General features: G+C 35.1%; 1 protein-coding gene across 2 annotated transcripts; it reads right to left on the reverse strand.

Annotated features, from left to right (window-relative positions):
- Positions 1 to 391: 391 nt before the first annotated feature.
- LOC114280207 (uncharacterized) lies at positions 392 to 12,672 on the reverse strand. Of its 2 annotated transcripts, XM_028222548.2 has the most exons (11): positions 12,392 to 12,672; positions 11,077 to 11,138; positions 9,796 to 9,932; positions 7,009 to 7,067; positions 6,740 to 6,763; positions 3,915 to 3,997; positions 3,769 to 3,833; positions 3,479 to 3,528; positions 2,273 to 2,374; positions 1,296 to 1,355; positions 392 to 751 (listed from the first exon to the last, which is right to left on the reverse strand). In XM_028222548.2, exons 1-11 carry the CDS (start codon positions 12,392 to 12,394, stop codon positions 617 to 619), a joined length of 780 nt encoding a protein of 259 aa, XP_028078349.1. In that variant the 5' UTR covers positions 12,395 to 12,672; the 3' UTR covers positions 392 to 616. The 2 variants fall into 2 exon arrangements, with proteins under 2 accessions (XP_028078349.1, XP_028078350.1); XM_028222549.2 differs by lacking the exon at positions 6,740 to 6,763 and having other exon boundaries at positions 12,392 to 12,649.
- Between the last annotated feature and the right edge of the window lie 4,084 nt (positions 12,673 to 16,756).

The following is a 16,756-nucleotide window of genomic DNA, read 5'->3' on the forward strand; positions in this document are numbered from 1 at the left end:
GGAGCTTCTAAATATGCCTCTTATTTTTCTCCACATCCACCTTTGCGAAAGCATATCTCACTGCGGATAGAAAGAAAGTGTGTAGAGAGAAAGTAGTCACGGTCTAATACTGTTTTGTGCAACTTATAAGATAAAAATTGATAATAATTAGGAGACAAAGAGATAGCCCAAGTGGTAAAGGCCCTCTTTACCAGACACAAGGTGTGGTTTTGAGTCTCATCTCCCCTCTCCTAGATTAAATTATATATTTGTGTTGTATGTTGTATATACTAAAACCTTCTCCAAAAATATATATATACATATTGATAATTAGATAACAAAGACTAAAATAAAGTATCCCTTTCTTTCTCAATATATATATTCTTTTCAGTTTATAATTAACCCCATAAACTGCACCAAACAGAGCAGCATGTAACCTAGCATTTATTTCATCAGAAAATTCATATAATCAAAAATCAATAATCCCATCACTGAAAAAGAAACACCACCCAGTATTGTCCCTCTTTTGTATTTCAACATATTTCTGGTTTGAACATAAAAGAGATTCAATCATGGGGTAAAACAACTCAGAATCATACTAAATCGGACACATTTCATCATATCATACACCACAACATCAGCATTTCTGGCTCCAGTCATTCAACTGGCCTTTTTGAATGATGCCATTCTCGTTCAAGTATTCAACAAATTCGTCAATGAGATATGGCCAAGCACCTTCTGCATCATAGTTTGATAGTGTAGGGTCCACCATCTGTAATAACAGTCGACATTACAAATGTTATTGACATCATCACCTTGTGCTGTACTCACCCATAGTGAGGAAAGAATACCCATGGCCTTAACATTACATCGGTATTTTAATTACCATTTAAAAAACGATTTCAAGATGTCGACCAAATTCAGTACTTTACACAACAATTCCAATGTTTAAAAAAAAGCTGTAAAACTATATTTTGATTAGAATCCAATTGCTAGGGAAGCCAGACCAGAAGTATTGTTCCTATCGTAAGTTCCCTCTTTGGAAAGGCTGCACTGGACTAAAGATATAGATCAAGGAAGAAATGCGAGGCGCACATGTGCACGCACACACAAACAGAGAGGGATCAGCTCCTATTTCCTAGCCACTTATGGACCTACGTATGTAGAAGTGTGCCAGCGTGGGGCCAGTGGTTCAGGGAGAGACTATTCATCAGTCAGGTGGATGTGAGCAGATGAAAACAATTAGAAAAGGCGCCAAATGCATACAGAAGTGTATGGCAGCTTTGGGCATCGTAAGTTATTGCTTCATATCTTACCCGTGCAAATTCCAGTAGTTGAGACCAAGTGTCCCTAGATATTGCTTTGTTATGCCGGGCCTACCAAATAGAAAAATTGACATTTATTAGACAGAAATATGAAAAGATAAATGAATGTAGACTCTAGGGGGTTCAAATTAGTAATATAACTAAGAGCAATGCATATCACTGAATTTTTTTCACTGTTTTAATCAATGGGATACATGGCAAAAATATTATTCACCTTCATTATTTCTTTAATGATTATTTCCAAACAAAGAAACGATCACAAAAATCCACATAAACAGAGACACATAATGGTGAAAAAAAAACCTGGTGACATACAACATTTTTCTTTAACTAAACTTCATCACCTCAACATGACCACATTCACAGACACAATACCACAAATAATAACATATTGTTAATCACTGACAAGTTCCCTGGCACCAAGAAAAGAGCAGACAATTGTACTAAAAATTATGTCAAAACACTCCTCCCATAAAACATTAAGAAACAGCAACCAATATGCAAGTCTCTCTCTTTTTCTTTTTTTTTTAATATAATATTTTTATATCCTTTGTATTTCTATCCAAAAGGGGTGGCATAATCAAGCAAAGTCAGAGACATCTTAACCTTGTGCATCCCACAGATGTTTTACCTTTGAAGATTATGCAGGACATATCTTGCTTTTGTAGTCATAGCTCTTCCAGGGGAGCATATCTTTTCCATATTCAAGAAAAGAAACTTGATATGAGGGAGAAAAACTGAAACCTTTCCCCACTCTAACCAGACCCTTCATGGAACTAATAACAGGTTGCCAACTTGCCATTTAATATGAGACTAACAGACATGATTAGGCCACTCAATAAATAGTAGGGGAATATGAGTATTGATGACTATTGTATGCACCTTGCAAGTTATAAACATATCACCACTCACTCTAGTCTAAATAGCAATTTTTTAAAAATTTAACAAGGTATGATCCATTAAGCTACCTGCAAGAACTGGCACCAGTGATCAACCAATGGCCACTGCTTTTCTGCAAAAAGCAACTGCCACATCCCGATTGCAGTATCCAATGCCAAAGACTTCTGACCCTGCAATTGAGAAGAATTATCAGTAACTGCAGATTATAGAGATATATCTAACGTAACCAAATTATATCAGAGTATTGCTACACAAACATTCATCGTTGGAAGTACTGAAATGCTGCACGTATCCTACAGTTACAACGTATAAAATGCATACTTATCATCACAAGAATCCATATCCAATCTCCCTTCAAAGAAAAAGAGATTTTAAAAGGGCAAAAATTAGCAGGCTTACATTTGTATGCATAAAGAATAAACTAATTTGGTCATGTCCTCGAGGACTAATCTGTTGAGATTCGGGGCAGATAGCCCTCCCATTCATGGATTTAACCCTTTACCTTGCAACCCTGTCAATTATGCCATTTGACCAAGTAAAAATCATAAATTTGGCATTTGACTCAAGTTTAATCATCTGGTTGTGGATTCCATTTTGCTTTTGCACCAACTGCAGAGACTGACTGTTTGGGAGGTGTCTGCTTCCTAGGTAAAAGTCGAAATGATTCTGCCAGCAGGCATTCAAACCTTGACCAACTCTGAAGCCACCCTGTAGGAGCCACAAAACGGAGCAATGACAGGACAGTTTAACTATGTTTGGGTGCTTACTGCTTTCTTGGTAAAAATTAAAATGTCTTTCGCCAACAGATATTTAAACTCACATCTCGATCAACTTTGAAACAACCCAAAAGGAGCCACTAAGCTAGAATGCTTTTTATTGTCAATCCCGTTATATAATTTTAACTTGCATGGACATTTACTATTTGTATATAAATATTGTCATGCTGACGTTTTCAACTGCATTACTTCTAGAGATAGCCGTTCTCACTCTTGCTTCAGGAATTGGATGTCATTCTAATTTCTTTTAATTGCATTACACAGGACATGGGCAAGCATGTACTTCAAGCCAGATTATTTTTCATTCATCAAGAAAGCTATCCACCAAGACAAGCATCACAAACAGAACAGGTGAAGCCACTACAAGGGTAAACATAAAAAGTTATAGCAAGGTTGAAATTTTTCTGGAACTTTGGAGAGTATGAACCAATCTTTTAACTCGGGAGACTCAATAATGATAATAAATGCAATCCAAGTCTTTGTGCTTAGTATGCATACCTTCTCTTTTGCCCAGCCAAAAGCAAAGTTGTAGATCTCACGAAATTTTTCTGGATGATCATAATAAAAGAAGATTAATTTAGTAACAAAATAGTTGAAATTCAACATATTATGCTGAAGCTGATCAAATCAATCTTCTCCTAAAGCGTTTTAGTTTCTCATCAAGATATATGTCAACATATGAACTGTCATTGTCACAAGCAACATGACATATGAAATAGGAGCAACGTGGGTTATAATTTACAACTACTTGCAACTAATGAGGAAAATTGAATGTCATGTATTCATACGCTCATCTTTCAGCTCAGAACGCATAAATTGCATACGATCGCGGAATTTCTCCAGCGAATCTATCCTGATATTAAAAATATGAACTCCGTTATTATTGGAATTAAAAAGAAACAGCAAACTAACATAGAACTTGACCAATAGTTACCCAAGAGCTTGCAAACCACCAATGAACTCCTGCTTGGAAAATTCACACATAGTGGCTGCCTTCATGTGCCAAGAAAGAACTAGCTACAGCAAAGGCAACAACCCCATGTTAGCTAAAACTTAGCTGAATGATTAGAGTATAATGTATGTACTTGACAAATGACAACTAATAACTTGATCATGAGAAACAAAAGACTCCTGGTATATATTGCAAACACTGGCCCAATTTCTTAAGATTGTTTAGCAAAATGTTTAAGAGCTTTTGAAATTAATTTGTCAATCAATTACAAATATAACATAACAAAACCCTAGGCAAGTTGAGTTTATTCATCAATAAGAGAATGAGGCACGAAACAGAAGTTCAAGATCAAATAAAATGAAAGAAAAGGAAAGTTATTAGTATAAGCTTAGTAACAAATGATGGACGCGAAAAAATAAAAAACAGTGAGAAACAGGCTCTATAAATCATCAAAAGTCATTCAGCTTGCAGTCATAAGTTGCTTGAGTATATTCATTAATTAGGCAATGAAACAGCCAGTTTAAGATCAAATAGAAAGAAGGAAAAAATACTATAAGGCCATGTTTGTTTAGCGGGGTAGGGGGCTGGATTGGATTAGTATGGGTGTGGGTCCCACCCACACCTTGTTTGGTGATGATTTGGGAAGGGGGATTAATAGTGTGAGGGGCTTAGTAATCTCCCTCATAAGGGGGATTAGCTTGGCTAGATTTTGGGTAGGATTAGAAAAATAGTGAGTGAATTGAGTCTATTCTATATAAAAAATTTATTTTTTTAATTTTATTTATTTTTTTATCAAGTGCACCTGTTTATTTTGATATTTGTTTTAGTTTTTTTTTTAATATAAAAATAATTTTTTTATCTATTATAGAAATAATTTTTTTATCTATTTTATATAAAAATAATTTAATAATTCCATCACTAACCATATCCCACACTATCATCAAAACAAATACACTTTTACTTAATCCCCTCACTAATAATCCCTACATTAACAATTTTTCACTAACCATCCTCTCACTAACAATCTCATCCAATCTAATCCGCCAAACAAACGTAGCCTAAATAAGCTTTGTAGTGAATGGTGGACAATATCATAGGAAACATAGGGAAAGGGCTCCATGAATCATCAAAAGTCACTAAGAATGCACACAATCTTGTATGTAATGCAGGATCTTATTTTGTCATTCAATTCTTCCAAGTCAAGCGAGGGGAGGAACCAATAAGTTGTAAGGAGGCATTATCAACCATAATAAGGTTAAATTCCAACATTGCAGAATACACCCCCTTCCTATTTTACTTAAAAAGATAAATCTTCAATTAACAATCAACATCATTCCATTCCTTTCGGTTGGAGTCAAGTTGCTATGAATCAAGTATCCCAAAGGGATGCCATTCATAATCTACTGTCTAACAGTAAATGATTCAACCCTCAAATGTTTCAGTCCCGTAAGAACAACAACAAATAAATGATCCCCTTGTCTCATATCACTCAAAGTAATTGGAGGAAACAAGAAAGAAATAAAATTGAACGCCACAAAAGTATTGCACTATGAAGATAGAGGCATCTCACCAATTGAAGCGTTACTCAATATCAAACTTTTCTTTTGGAAACATGTAAAACATTACCTTTTTCTTTTTTGAATAAATATATGAAGGGCGAAAAAAGATGAGGCAAAGGTGTGGTGCTAAATCATAGAATAGAAAAGGATGAATATGATGAGAAGTGAGATGACATAAAATATAACATTGAGATGAAGCCTAGCATTAGGCTACCAAAAAACAACCATAAAGAGATGGCCTGAGCTGGTAGTGTGGATTAAGGTGATACTTGCGTCTTTCTTTCAATCAATTTGATCAATTATCATGAGCTGATTATTCTTATACTGAAAAGTAGCAACCTTGCATGCCTACATGGACAGTGATACCTTATCAATTCACCAATGGGAGAAGACTCCTATGGTCCTATGAATAAAACCTTCAGAGAGAGAGAAAATGGTGCCTCCAAAATAAAGTGGCCTAAAGGAGCAACAGGTGCCCAATTGTTGCTTTATTGATTTGTTAAAATGCTATCTATCGCTTCAAATAGGGTAAAAATGTATTAGTAGCTTGTATAGTTCAGTCATGAAATTCATTTAACAGGAAGAAATGTTGGTAAGAGCATTCCAGACCAAAGGTTCTTGAATTTATATTGAGTTGAATGGAAGTAAGGATGGTCACATTTTTTATATAACTTTGTTAACTGGTATTTGGATATGATTTTTTTTTTTTTTTTTTCTTTCTAAAGGTACATTTTTTATTTTTTTCTAAAAAAAATCTCAGCATTTAATCTTAGGAATCCTTCATCTAAATATAAAATAAGAACACCCATCTAAATTTAAGCCCTAATGATTTCTAAAAAAATCAATACCAATGCACCATGGGAAGATAAATACCATTATGCAGAGGCGGCATTTTCAGATTATGCAACTAGCTTTCCAACAACTTCAAAACAAAAGAAAGCGCCTTGTTTTATTTGTGAACTCTTGGATGAGATATGTTCCAATCAAGAGCAATTGAGGACAGTTAATATGGTCTGGCAATTGATTATGTTTGTAAATTTTACATTAAAACAACGAATTAAGATCTTCAAAAAAAAAAAAAATTACTTCTACCACACTCTTCCAAGGAATTCTGTAAATTCTTTGAAATTTTAGAGTTCATCACACAGATCAAAGGATAAAAAATTTAATCCTACAGTGCAATTATATAAATCATTTTGTATTTTATGATTTGTAGCAGGTTCGGAGTATCTAAATATATCCACATACCATAACAATATCTTGGGGATCCACCTGCCAAGAAAACAAATATTCAAATGTCATTTAACTAAGTTAAGAGATAATTCTAGTTTCTAAAAAGTAGTAAAAATTCCAAAACCATTGAAAAATGAATTAATAGTGAGCCATAACATGAGACTAAAATTATGAGCATAACGCTTGAAGATAAAGTTCCTCATATAATCATTTAAAATAAAAATTCCAGTAACCTGATCAACCAATCACTTTGAAGCCAGTTAGTTGTAAACAAGTAGAGCTACCTGAAGATCATTGCAAAGGAGTGTGATGCCATCAGCCAAAATCATGTCAACATATGGATCTGCAAAACACATTAATTCTCTTCAAACTGGACTTAACTAATTAAGAAGTAATTGCAAGCCAAAAATTATGTTTCTTATATAAACTGTTAAAGATGCTTTACCTTTTGAAAAGTAAATTAACAAAATTATTTCCACTTAATGGGGATGGATCCATAACTAACCTACTAGAAACACAAACAGGAGGTTCTAACAACCACTATGGCTTTCAACAACTCAAAGCCCAACTAATGAGATAAGATATTCAACTTCTTAGGCCTCATCTGGGAATAGGCTTTTTTAGTAACTTTTTGGCTCAAATATGATGTAAAAAAAAAACTAGTATGTTTGGGATGACTTTTTGATTTTTTATGAAAAGATGTGCAAAAAGTACAGAGAAAAGGGAATCTTTGACTTTTTGGTATAGGTTGTTGGCTATTTGATTTTTTTAGTGATTTTTTGACTTTTAGGCTAAAAAGTGATGTTGCCAAACGAGGCCTTAATGTGCACTATAGAAAACACAAGCATACAGTGCTGTTTGATAATCATCACTTATCGCAAAGCTCAGTACAATGTCGATATTGCACCTACTTAACTACTAGATTTAATTTAATGATACCCTCTGGTATTGGACACATGATAGTGCGCAATCAATTGTAAGGCACTAAAAGTTTTCCATATGTGGCTGAAAATTTAAATAATACACTTAAAACAATTATCTTCTTCCAATTTTAACTCTTACCAGTTTTGAAAAAGTCGGAGGCCAAAAATGACCCCTCCCATATTTCATGAAAGAATATGGACATCCCTAATGTGCAAACCATATAGGTAGTAAATTCAACCTATCCTTAAAATTATTAAATAGTAGGGATTTCATCAGATGGACAATAAATTGCAGATTTTGGGACAGCTTGTTTGGTTTTGGTTTCTAGAAAACACTTTTTAGAAAATTATACTTTTTTTTAGTTTCCGTATTTTTTTGTTTTCAATGAATTTTTTAAATATTTTAAGTAATTTTTTTAAAAATTTTAAACACACCTAGCATAAATACACTTAAAAAATATAATATTTGTGAAAAAAAATCTTTAAAAAATTCACTAAATACCAAACATACAAAAAAAAAAAAAAAAAAAAAAAAAAATCAGTACATATTTCGTATTTTGTATTTAAGGTGCATTTAAAAAAGTTTAAAAAAAAAATTACTTAAAATTTTGAAAAATATTCACTAAAAACAAAAAAACACGAAAAACAAAAAACTCAATTTCTAGAAAATTGAATTCAGAAAACTGAAACCGAACGCACTGAATTTTTTTACTTCTTATTTGTTTTCCCCTTTTCTTATCATAATTTAGTCATATCAGACAAAAATTACATTCTCATCTATCCCCACCGAATCCAGCTTCATCACGTGACCCTGATACTCCAGCAAATATACTTAAAATAGGCCTCATGAGATTTAAACAACATAATGAATTGCCAAAGCAAGCTTAAAACTTCAAAGAAACTCAAACAAAAAGGTGATGATGACACAAAATCATAACAGAAACCATGCACGTGAAATTTAGTGTCATAAATGTGGTAGTCCTTACTTTGACAGGTAAGCCAACACTCAGATAGGCCTCGATCATGTTATTATTTTCCTTTATAAGTTGACCTCCAACTATCATAAACTCGTCCTAATCAAATGATGTCTGTCAAGCAGAAGGTCAGATAAGCTAAGTCTACCTCAACACAAAGACAGTCTCCAGTCTCCAAACATAGCCGATTGGTTTTTTGGCCTCGGACCGGTGGTTTTTCATCTCAATTGGATGCTCTCTAATTGAGATTTCCCACATTTAAATCGTGTCTCTCTTATGTGATTAATTGTGTTAATGACATGCGATTTGGCTGAGATCTAGCCGTGGTTTGTCCAATTGATTAGTGGAATTGGCTATCAAATATATGGAAAATTCACTAGTAGATTTATAATGGTGAATCAAACACTTCAAGAATTTCATAAAAGAAACCCACATCCCTAGATTGCCAATTTGGGGAACAAAAAAACAAATACTGGATACATGCTTATATTTTATCATTTCACTACATTTTACCACAGTTAGCCTTCCCTTTTTTTTTTTTGGATAAATACCACAGTTAGTCATTTTTAAGAGAGGGCATCAAAAACAGATGAACAAAGGAGATTCAAGGAAATCATGATGAAAATCAAGGGTAATGTTTAGTAGAGTTTTAGAATTATGATTTAAGAATAGAGTTTTATTTTGAGTTCATGAGTTTTGGAATTATGATTTAAGTGAGGAAAATTAGTTTGGTTATGAGTTTTGAAGATAATTTTGAATTGAGTTTGAAATTTTTGATATGACATATGATATTTGATTAAAAAACTTACAACTCATAATCAAACATACAATTCAAAATTCTATTCAAAACTCATAAAAAACTTTAAAAAAATTTCGAAAATATTTTTTTATTTAAAATATAAAAATAACAGGTGCCCAAAAAAAAATACAAACACTGTTCTGGTCAATCGGCTGCACATCTAGGGGGATGACCGGATAGAAGAGTTTTCAAACGCGGGTGTGAAAATGATTTTTGAAACTAAACCAAACGTAGCATTCAAATCGGTGGGTGGAAAATTGATTACAAAGCCTCACCAAACACAACTAAGATTTTGCAAATTAAAAGCAAACATAAAAATATTTCAGTAGGGGATGCAGCGAGAAGAGAAGAATGCAATGAAAAAGTAGCACCTGCCTTTATATCTGTTGTAAAGTTCCTCCACATGTCTAGTATCAGCATATGATTTAACCTGGGGCTGGCTGTAGAATATATCCAATGCTCCTTCAAGATGCCAATCGCTAGCTTTCAAGGCCTGACTGGCAACTTTTTCACTGCATTTTATAAATAAAATAGGAAACATAAAAGATCTTGTAATATACACCATAAACTAATCAAAACTGGGCACTCCACTGAGATTGAAGAAAAGTTCAATTAAAATCTACATTCTCAAGTGACAAAATGATGGTTAACCAGATAAGCCACATATATGGAAAAGAATAAAACTCTTACTATATATAGAAGACAAGCATAGAAGAGTAACTGTTTCAACCTTTTGGATATCAGAGAATAAACGGATTAAGAGAACATCGTAAATCATAAAGTATGTAAGGAAGTACAAGGGCATATAAACAAAGAACCCTAGATGTTAAGGAAATGATGGATCATGTTATTGCATAGAAGTGCACAGATCTACATTAATTGGTATCAATTGAGGTCAGGCATATTAAAGCTCTTGAACAATATTCAAACAGTTCTTTATATACTTCTTTGGCCTATGGTAAAAATCAAACGATCCCCACCCATCGTACGCCCGCCCGTGTTCATGGTTTAAATGACAGGACAGCACCACTGAGTGACAACGGACTAGACATTCTAGAACTGTAGTTGCATCAAATTTCAGCAGTCAATAAATCCTATATGCCAAAAAAAACACTTCCAACATGTTATCTTTTACGTGGGCGATTTACCAAAATCCGTAGAACAGCCCCAGAATGGATAAAACAAACCCATCAACACATAAAAAATATCAACCAACCATTACTTTTATAATTGGTTGTCATATACCAACTGCCAACTGCTAAGCATTTAAGTTGAGAAAAAAATTCAGCAGCTCATCAATCAAAGCTAAATCTATAGTAAAGGCTGAATGCTCAACAATAAATTACAAATCCAGTTATGGAAATAAATACATCTCAGATTCTTGTATAAGATTAATGTTAGAACAACATTTGAGAAATGATTTTGCCAAATAAGTCCTCAAATAAGCTCTGTAATGATAGTACATAATGGTTTGCTTGCCATCTTCAATTTGGCATATTTCACGCACAAAATCACGCCATCTGCATGCACTCTAAAAGTAAACAATCAAACATCTAAACCTCTTAATTTGTAAGTCCAAATTAAAAAATGCCACTAATCTTATGACAAATAAGAAACCAATATCAGCACCAAAGTCCAATAGGAATGTAAAGTTACCTCGATCCAGTTATTGTTATGAACTGCTGAACTTTGTCTCGGTGCCCTCTACCCAGTTTGTTCTATCGTCGGGGGGGAAAAAAAACAATGCCATTAATTGAAAATTCAAAAATAAAAAGTTGAACTGTGAAGATTACTGTGATTCAAACTACATGCACGCAGCAAAAGACACGCAACACAAACAACTAGAGAATTGCATGTACTATCAGCAGCCCTATCAGCAAACCTCCTTGTCTGTTAGAAGGAACATGAAGCTTGCTCCCAAATATTTTGGACCTTTTCATGTCATACAGAGAATTGGGAAAGTTCACATACATCTAGTGTTTCATGTGTCCTTTCTAAAAAAGAAACTATGGCATCATGCTGATATTCAGCAAACTTTGCCACAACTAGGTGATGAGGGACAGCTCTAGGTGGAACCAATGGCCAATTTGGATCGGCAGATTTTCAACAGACACCATGGGCCTGTGACCCAAGTTTTCATTCAATGGACAAACTCATTCCCTAAAGATGCAACTTGGGAAAGTTAAGCTTATCTCCATCAGCAGCTTCTTCATTTTCAGCCTCTAGAATAAGGCTTTTGAAAGGAGAAGGCAATGATGAAGTAGCAAACATGTTTGAATTAGGCTGTATCATGGAGGGATTTGATTGGGGGAAGATGTATCTGTTGGAATTGTTCGAATTCCATTGGCTATCAAGAGTGGAGCTCTTACCTAAGTGGTTATTGTTGTTAATTACCATTAATTAATTACAATTGGTTACAAACATTAATGTACAAAAAAATGGAAGGAAATGTAGAGCCTGTTTAGAGCTATAAAGCTAGGTGGAGAGTACAGAAGTACGTGAATTTTTGTATGAATTTCATACTTTCATTGTTATGAGGATAAACTGTGGTTTTATATTGATTCTGTGAATTGGAGCATAGCATCACAGGCCATGTTTTTTTTTTTTTTTTTTGTCATTTGTTCAACTCCAGCTATCTTCTTCGTTCTTAACGCATCATCACATTAACGCCCAAAATCAGTGAGAAAAAGTGGTGCGAATTCATAAACATCAAGTGAGAATTGAGATGAGATACAATCATCTATCATGATGAAGAATTGAACAGCTCGTTCACCTAGGAACTTTTAAATATGAAATTAACTCGATTAACAGTAAAGACATATAAACATAACAAACTAGCTCGATGTAAACTATGAATTTGAGTTTCACATGTTGGGAATTTTTTTTTTTTAAAAAAAAAAACATAACAATTAAGGCAACCAAAAGCTGTGTTAGAAACATCGGTCGGTGAAATCAGTGGAAGATAACTGACCATTTTTGAATTTGATGGTGCGAAACCCTTGCAATTCTTCTCTGCGCGAGACGATTTCTAGAGAGAGAGAGAATAGGGTTTCGTAGGTATTATGATCTCTCTCTCTCTCTCTCTCTCTCTAAGCCCTGTAACGCACTGAAATGTTAGTGGGTTTACGTATTCTTTCCATATTTTTGTTTGCTTTTGCATTTATTACAGTCGCAACCCACGGTCGAGCAGACCCAATAATTTTTCCATAATGTGTACACACTTGGAATTAGGATTCCCTCTTCACTTCTCTCTTTAATTTGGTCTGGTTTGCCAACTCTCTTTTTAGTTAAAAAATTAAAAAATTATTAAATTAGTCAAAAAATTAATAATTTATATTAAAAAGTCAAAAATTTTATTTTTTTTTTACTTTTTACACATCTTTTCGTAAAAAACTAAAAAGTCATTACAAACATATTATTTTTTTTTAGCTCATATTTTAGCCAAATAACTAAAAAGTTACTAAATTAGCATGTTCCCAAACGAGGCCTGAATTATTGGATTTACTTTTGAAATTAATTTTAATAATTTGAATTGTTCATATTTTAAAATTTATTAAGTAAATTATATCTATAAAAAATCAAATTGATCAGATATTAGAAAGCATGTATTTGAAAAATTATTTATTAATTTTTTTTTAAAAAATGGTTTGTAGTTCGATGATCCGAACACGTAGTTTCTGATATCCGATCAACTTAATTTTTTTTACAGGTATCATATACTCAATAAATCTTAAAATGTGAACGGTTCGGATTATTAAAATTAGGCCAAAAAATGAGTCCAATAGCCAATCAAATAAAAAGTTAAGGAGAGAAATTAATGAATGGATGCTGATTCCACACTATTGCCCTTTTTAAGCAAGGCATTAATTAGGGGTTGTTTGGGGTGTCTTAAATAAGTGCATTTTTTGATTTTTTGGACTAAAAAGTTGAAGAAAAAAATATGGTTGTTTGGGTTAACTTTTTGATTTTTTATGAAAAAATGTGTATTAAAAAATTATATAAATTAATGTGTATGAGAAGATTAGGAGTGTGAGTTGTACAGCCGTACTATCTGCGTAGCTGATTAATGCTGAGAAATAATTGGCTACTTTTCAGGCATTGCACTAGACGGTACTATTCAGCTTGTGAGGGCCATCACGGGTCCTGTTTTGATAATCTGAACCGTTTAATGTGTAGAACTCGTCGAGTATTATATGCCTATAAAAAATCACGTTGATCGGATATCGATAGCTATCTGATCAGATTAGTTTTTTTAACCGTTAACTATAATACCATCATTTTTTTTATACAAAACTGATTTGATCATGTATGTCACGACCCCAAACCGCCCCTAGTAGTTTGGTGCCGTGATGGCCAGTAATCCGTAATTACCGAAGGCCAACTTTTCAAAACTTAACACAATCAGAGTATGGATATAGGGGGCTCACAGATGCGGAAGCGATAAATCAAATACAATTGGTCCATAAGAGCTGTGCGTAGATCAAAGCAATGCCAAACATTTCCAATTAACTTTACAACTTGAGTACAACAGCGTAAAATATATGTTACATCTTGATCAAAAGGCTTCTCGAGCCGACATATACAAAATACAGCTAATACAAGTCAAGAAGCATGATTTTCAAGATTTGCCGACATGCAAAGCAGGGCACCGCCGACGTAAATACAAAAGCAAAGCCGACATAAGTACGAATCCAAAACAAGCATCCAAAACGATCTAGGCGTCGCCGCCGTCCTGCTCATCACCTACATATATATAGAGGGGTGAGTACAAATACTCAGTGAATGGTACTAATAATAAAGGTTTTGCATGAATATAGCCGAGATCCTTCAAAACGAAACACATCAAACTTTAACAAGACGAGGGATGAACCGTATTCATCAATCAAATATTACAAGTATCCAAGGATGTTTACTGACATAGGCAAAATAAGGGATGAACCGTATTCATCATTCAAGTATCATAACATCGGCGAAGCAAGGGATGAACCGTATTCATCATTCAAGTATCATAACATCGGCGAAGCAAGGGATGAACCGTATTCATCATCCAGTATCATAACATCGGCGGAGCAAGGGATGAACCGTATTCATCAGTCAAGTATCATAACATCGGCGAAGCAAGGGATGAACCGTATTCATCAGTCAAGTATCATAACATCGGCAAAGCAAGGGATGAACCGTATTCATCATCCAGTATCATAACATCGGCGGAGCAAGGGATGAACCGTATTCATCAGTCAAGTATCATAACATCGGCAAAGCAAGGGATGAACCGTATTCATCATCCAGTATCATAACATCGGCGGAGCAAGGGATGAACCGTATTCATCAGTCAAGTATCATAACATCGGCGAAGCAAGGGATGAACCGTATTCATCATCCAATATCATAACATCGGCGGAGCAAGGGATGAACCGTATTCATCAGTCAAGTATCATAACATCGGCAAAGCAAGGGATGAACCGTATTCATCAGTAAAGTATCAAGGGCTGTACGATCCGTAATCGTTTGGTCAAAGGTACTGCGAAAGTTTATAGTCCTCCAGCACAAGGGACTTGTGTTACTTAGGCCCGTAGCCCGATTTAACAAGGACCGTATCCTTTTATACTTAGTACTGCGAAAGTTTAGAGTCCTCCAGCACAAGGGACTTGCGTTACTTAGGCCCGTAGCCCGATTTAACAAGGACCGTATCCTTTTTTTTTCAAAGATGGCATCAAAACAAGGAGTAAATTGACACATCAAAACAAGAGCTATTTATTCATGCTTAGCAAATACCCACGTCAAAACAACAAAACAAGATTTATCAAAAGCAAGTGTAACATAGCTTTATTAGAAATACCACTCACCTAGTTCTTCAGGTGTAGACTCAAAGCAAATATCAAGGACCTACAATCACATGGCAAGTCACATTCTCAAAGCAAGCTCTATATACATGCAAATGATCTCGGCATTCTTGCCAGATCCAAGTCAAAGACAAAGCAAAACAAGCTGGGAGCTTAATCACTGCTCCCGTTTCTCGAAAACACACTGGGTACCGTCCAGGCCTATGCCGAGGTCCCGCTAAACAAAGTCAGGAAAAACCTGGGTTTTCCTTTGAAGAGTACGAAGAACATGATCATTTGAAAGATGGATGCAAGCTCACAACTTGTTACAAAAATCTGAGTTTTCATGCCAAGAGTTCAAAATAGGGACCTGGGTACCCATACAAGAAGATTATGCAAGAATAAACACAAAAACATGGTTTTCGTTCCAACTTTCGGATCAAAACGAGATTTTTCTTCAAGAACACATGAATACTATCTTTCTCTTTCGAAACCAACTTCAAATCGATGCATGATATGCAACACAAATCCGATCATGCAATGCAGCTAGATAATCCATAACAACATTCAAAGTAGATCAAGAATCTTACCCCAAAGCTCGAATCTAACGGTTCAAGCCACGAAGATCAAGCTTGGAAGACTACTCTCACTCAAGAACTCTTCTTCCTCCTCTCTAAAGCTTCTCTCTCTAAAACAAAGATTTGAGACAAGAAAATGATTTGTTTCAGGGTCTGCCGGCTGCCTTAACAATCAGCTCGGACACGTGGCGTTATCGGGTTGGTTCAGCTCCAAAAAGGTGATTGATAGACAAGACAAGTCTCTGACAAAGCGTATGCAGCAAGCTCGGGTAAGACACATCGGCAACAAGATGACATCGGCTCAAATCAAGGATCCAGCAACAGGATAGAAAAACATCGGCTAGGGAGGACGACACTTGACTAAGCTGTGCCACACCTTGGCCGGGGTGTGCCACATCTCGGCCTAGGCCATACCTGCCCAAGGACAAGGTTCACTAAGTGCGAAGCATCTCGGCAATGAATGCCCGAGGTGAAGATGGGGTTGAACAAGATCTCAAAATAGTTCTAAGTACAAGGTTCAAAGGCGGACTAAGCTCAAGATGACCTCGGCTACGCACACACCGAACAAGGGACAAGATCACGCAAGTAATACTAACAAAACAAGGCAAACAAATCCTTCCAATTAACATAATAAAGCAAGACCATGCAAGAATGTATGCAAGTATGACAAGAGTAAGGTGAGGGTTGTTACATCCTACCCCCCTTAAGGGAGTTTGGTCCCCAAACTTAGATTACCTTGTTCCCAGAACAACTCCGGATAACGGATTCTCATATCCTCTTCCTTTTCCCACGTGGCTTCTGTGCCATAATGCTCCTTCCATTCGACCTTTACCATCGGTATCGATCTGTTCCTCAATTGCCTCACTTGTCGGTCAATAATCCTCATTGGCTTCTCCTCGTAGCCCAAATCTTCATTAATTGTGATCTCGGAATGAT

The sequence above is a fragment of the Camellia sinensis genome, chromosome 7 (assembly GCF_055761805.1).
Source record: "Camellia sinensis isolate YWXY chromosome 7, ASM5576180v1, whole genome shotgun sequence".
Lineage (NCBI taxonomy): Eukaryota > Viridiplantae > Streptophyta > Magnoliopsida > Ericales > Theaceae > Camellia > Camellia sinensis.

Excerpts from the sequence above, each read along its gene's own strand:
- LOC114280207 (XM_028222548.2), bottom strand. Across the intron at positions 3,834-3,914 it reads GGTGGTTTGCAAGCTCTTGG|GATAGATTCGCTGGAGAAAT; the intron begins GTAACTATTGGT and ends TTTTAATATCAG. Across the intron at positions 2,375-3,478 it reads TTGGCTGGGCAAAAGAGAAG|GGTCAGAAGTCTTTGGCATT; the intron begins GTATGCATACTA and ends TCTCAATTGCAG.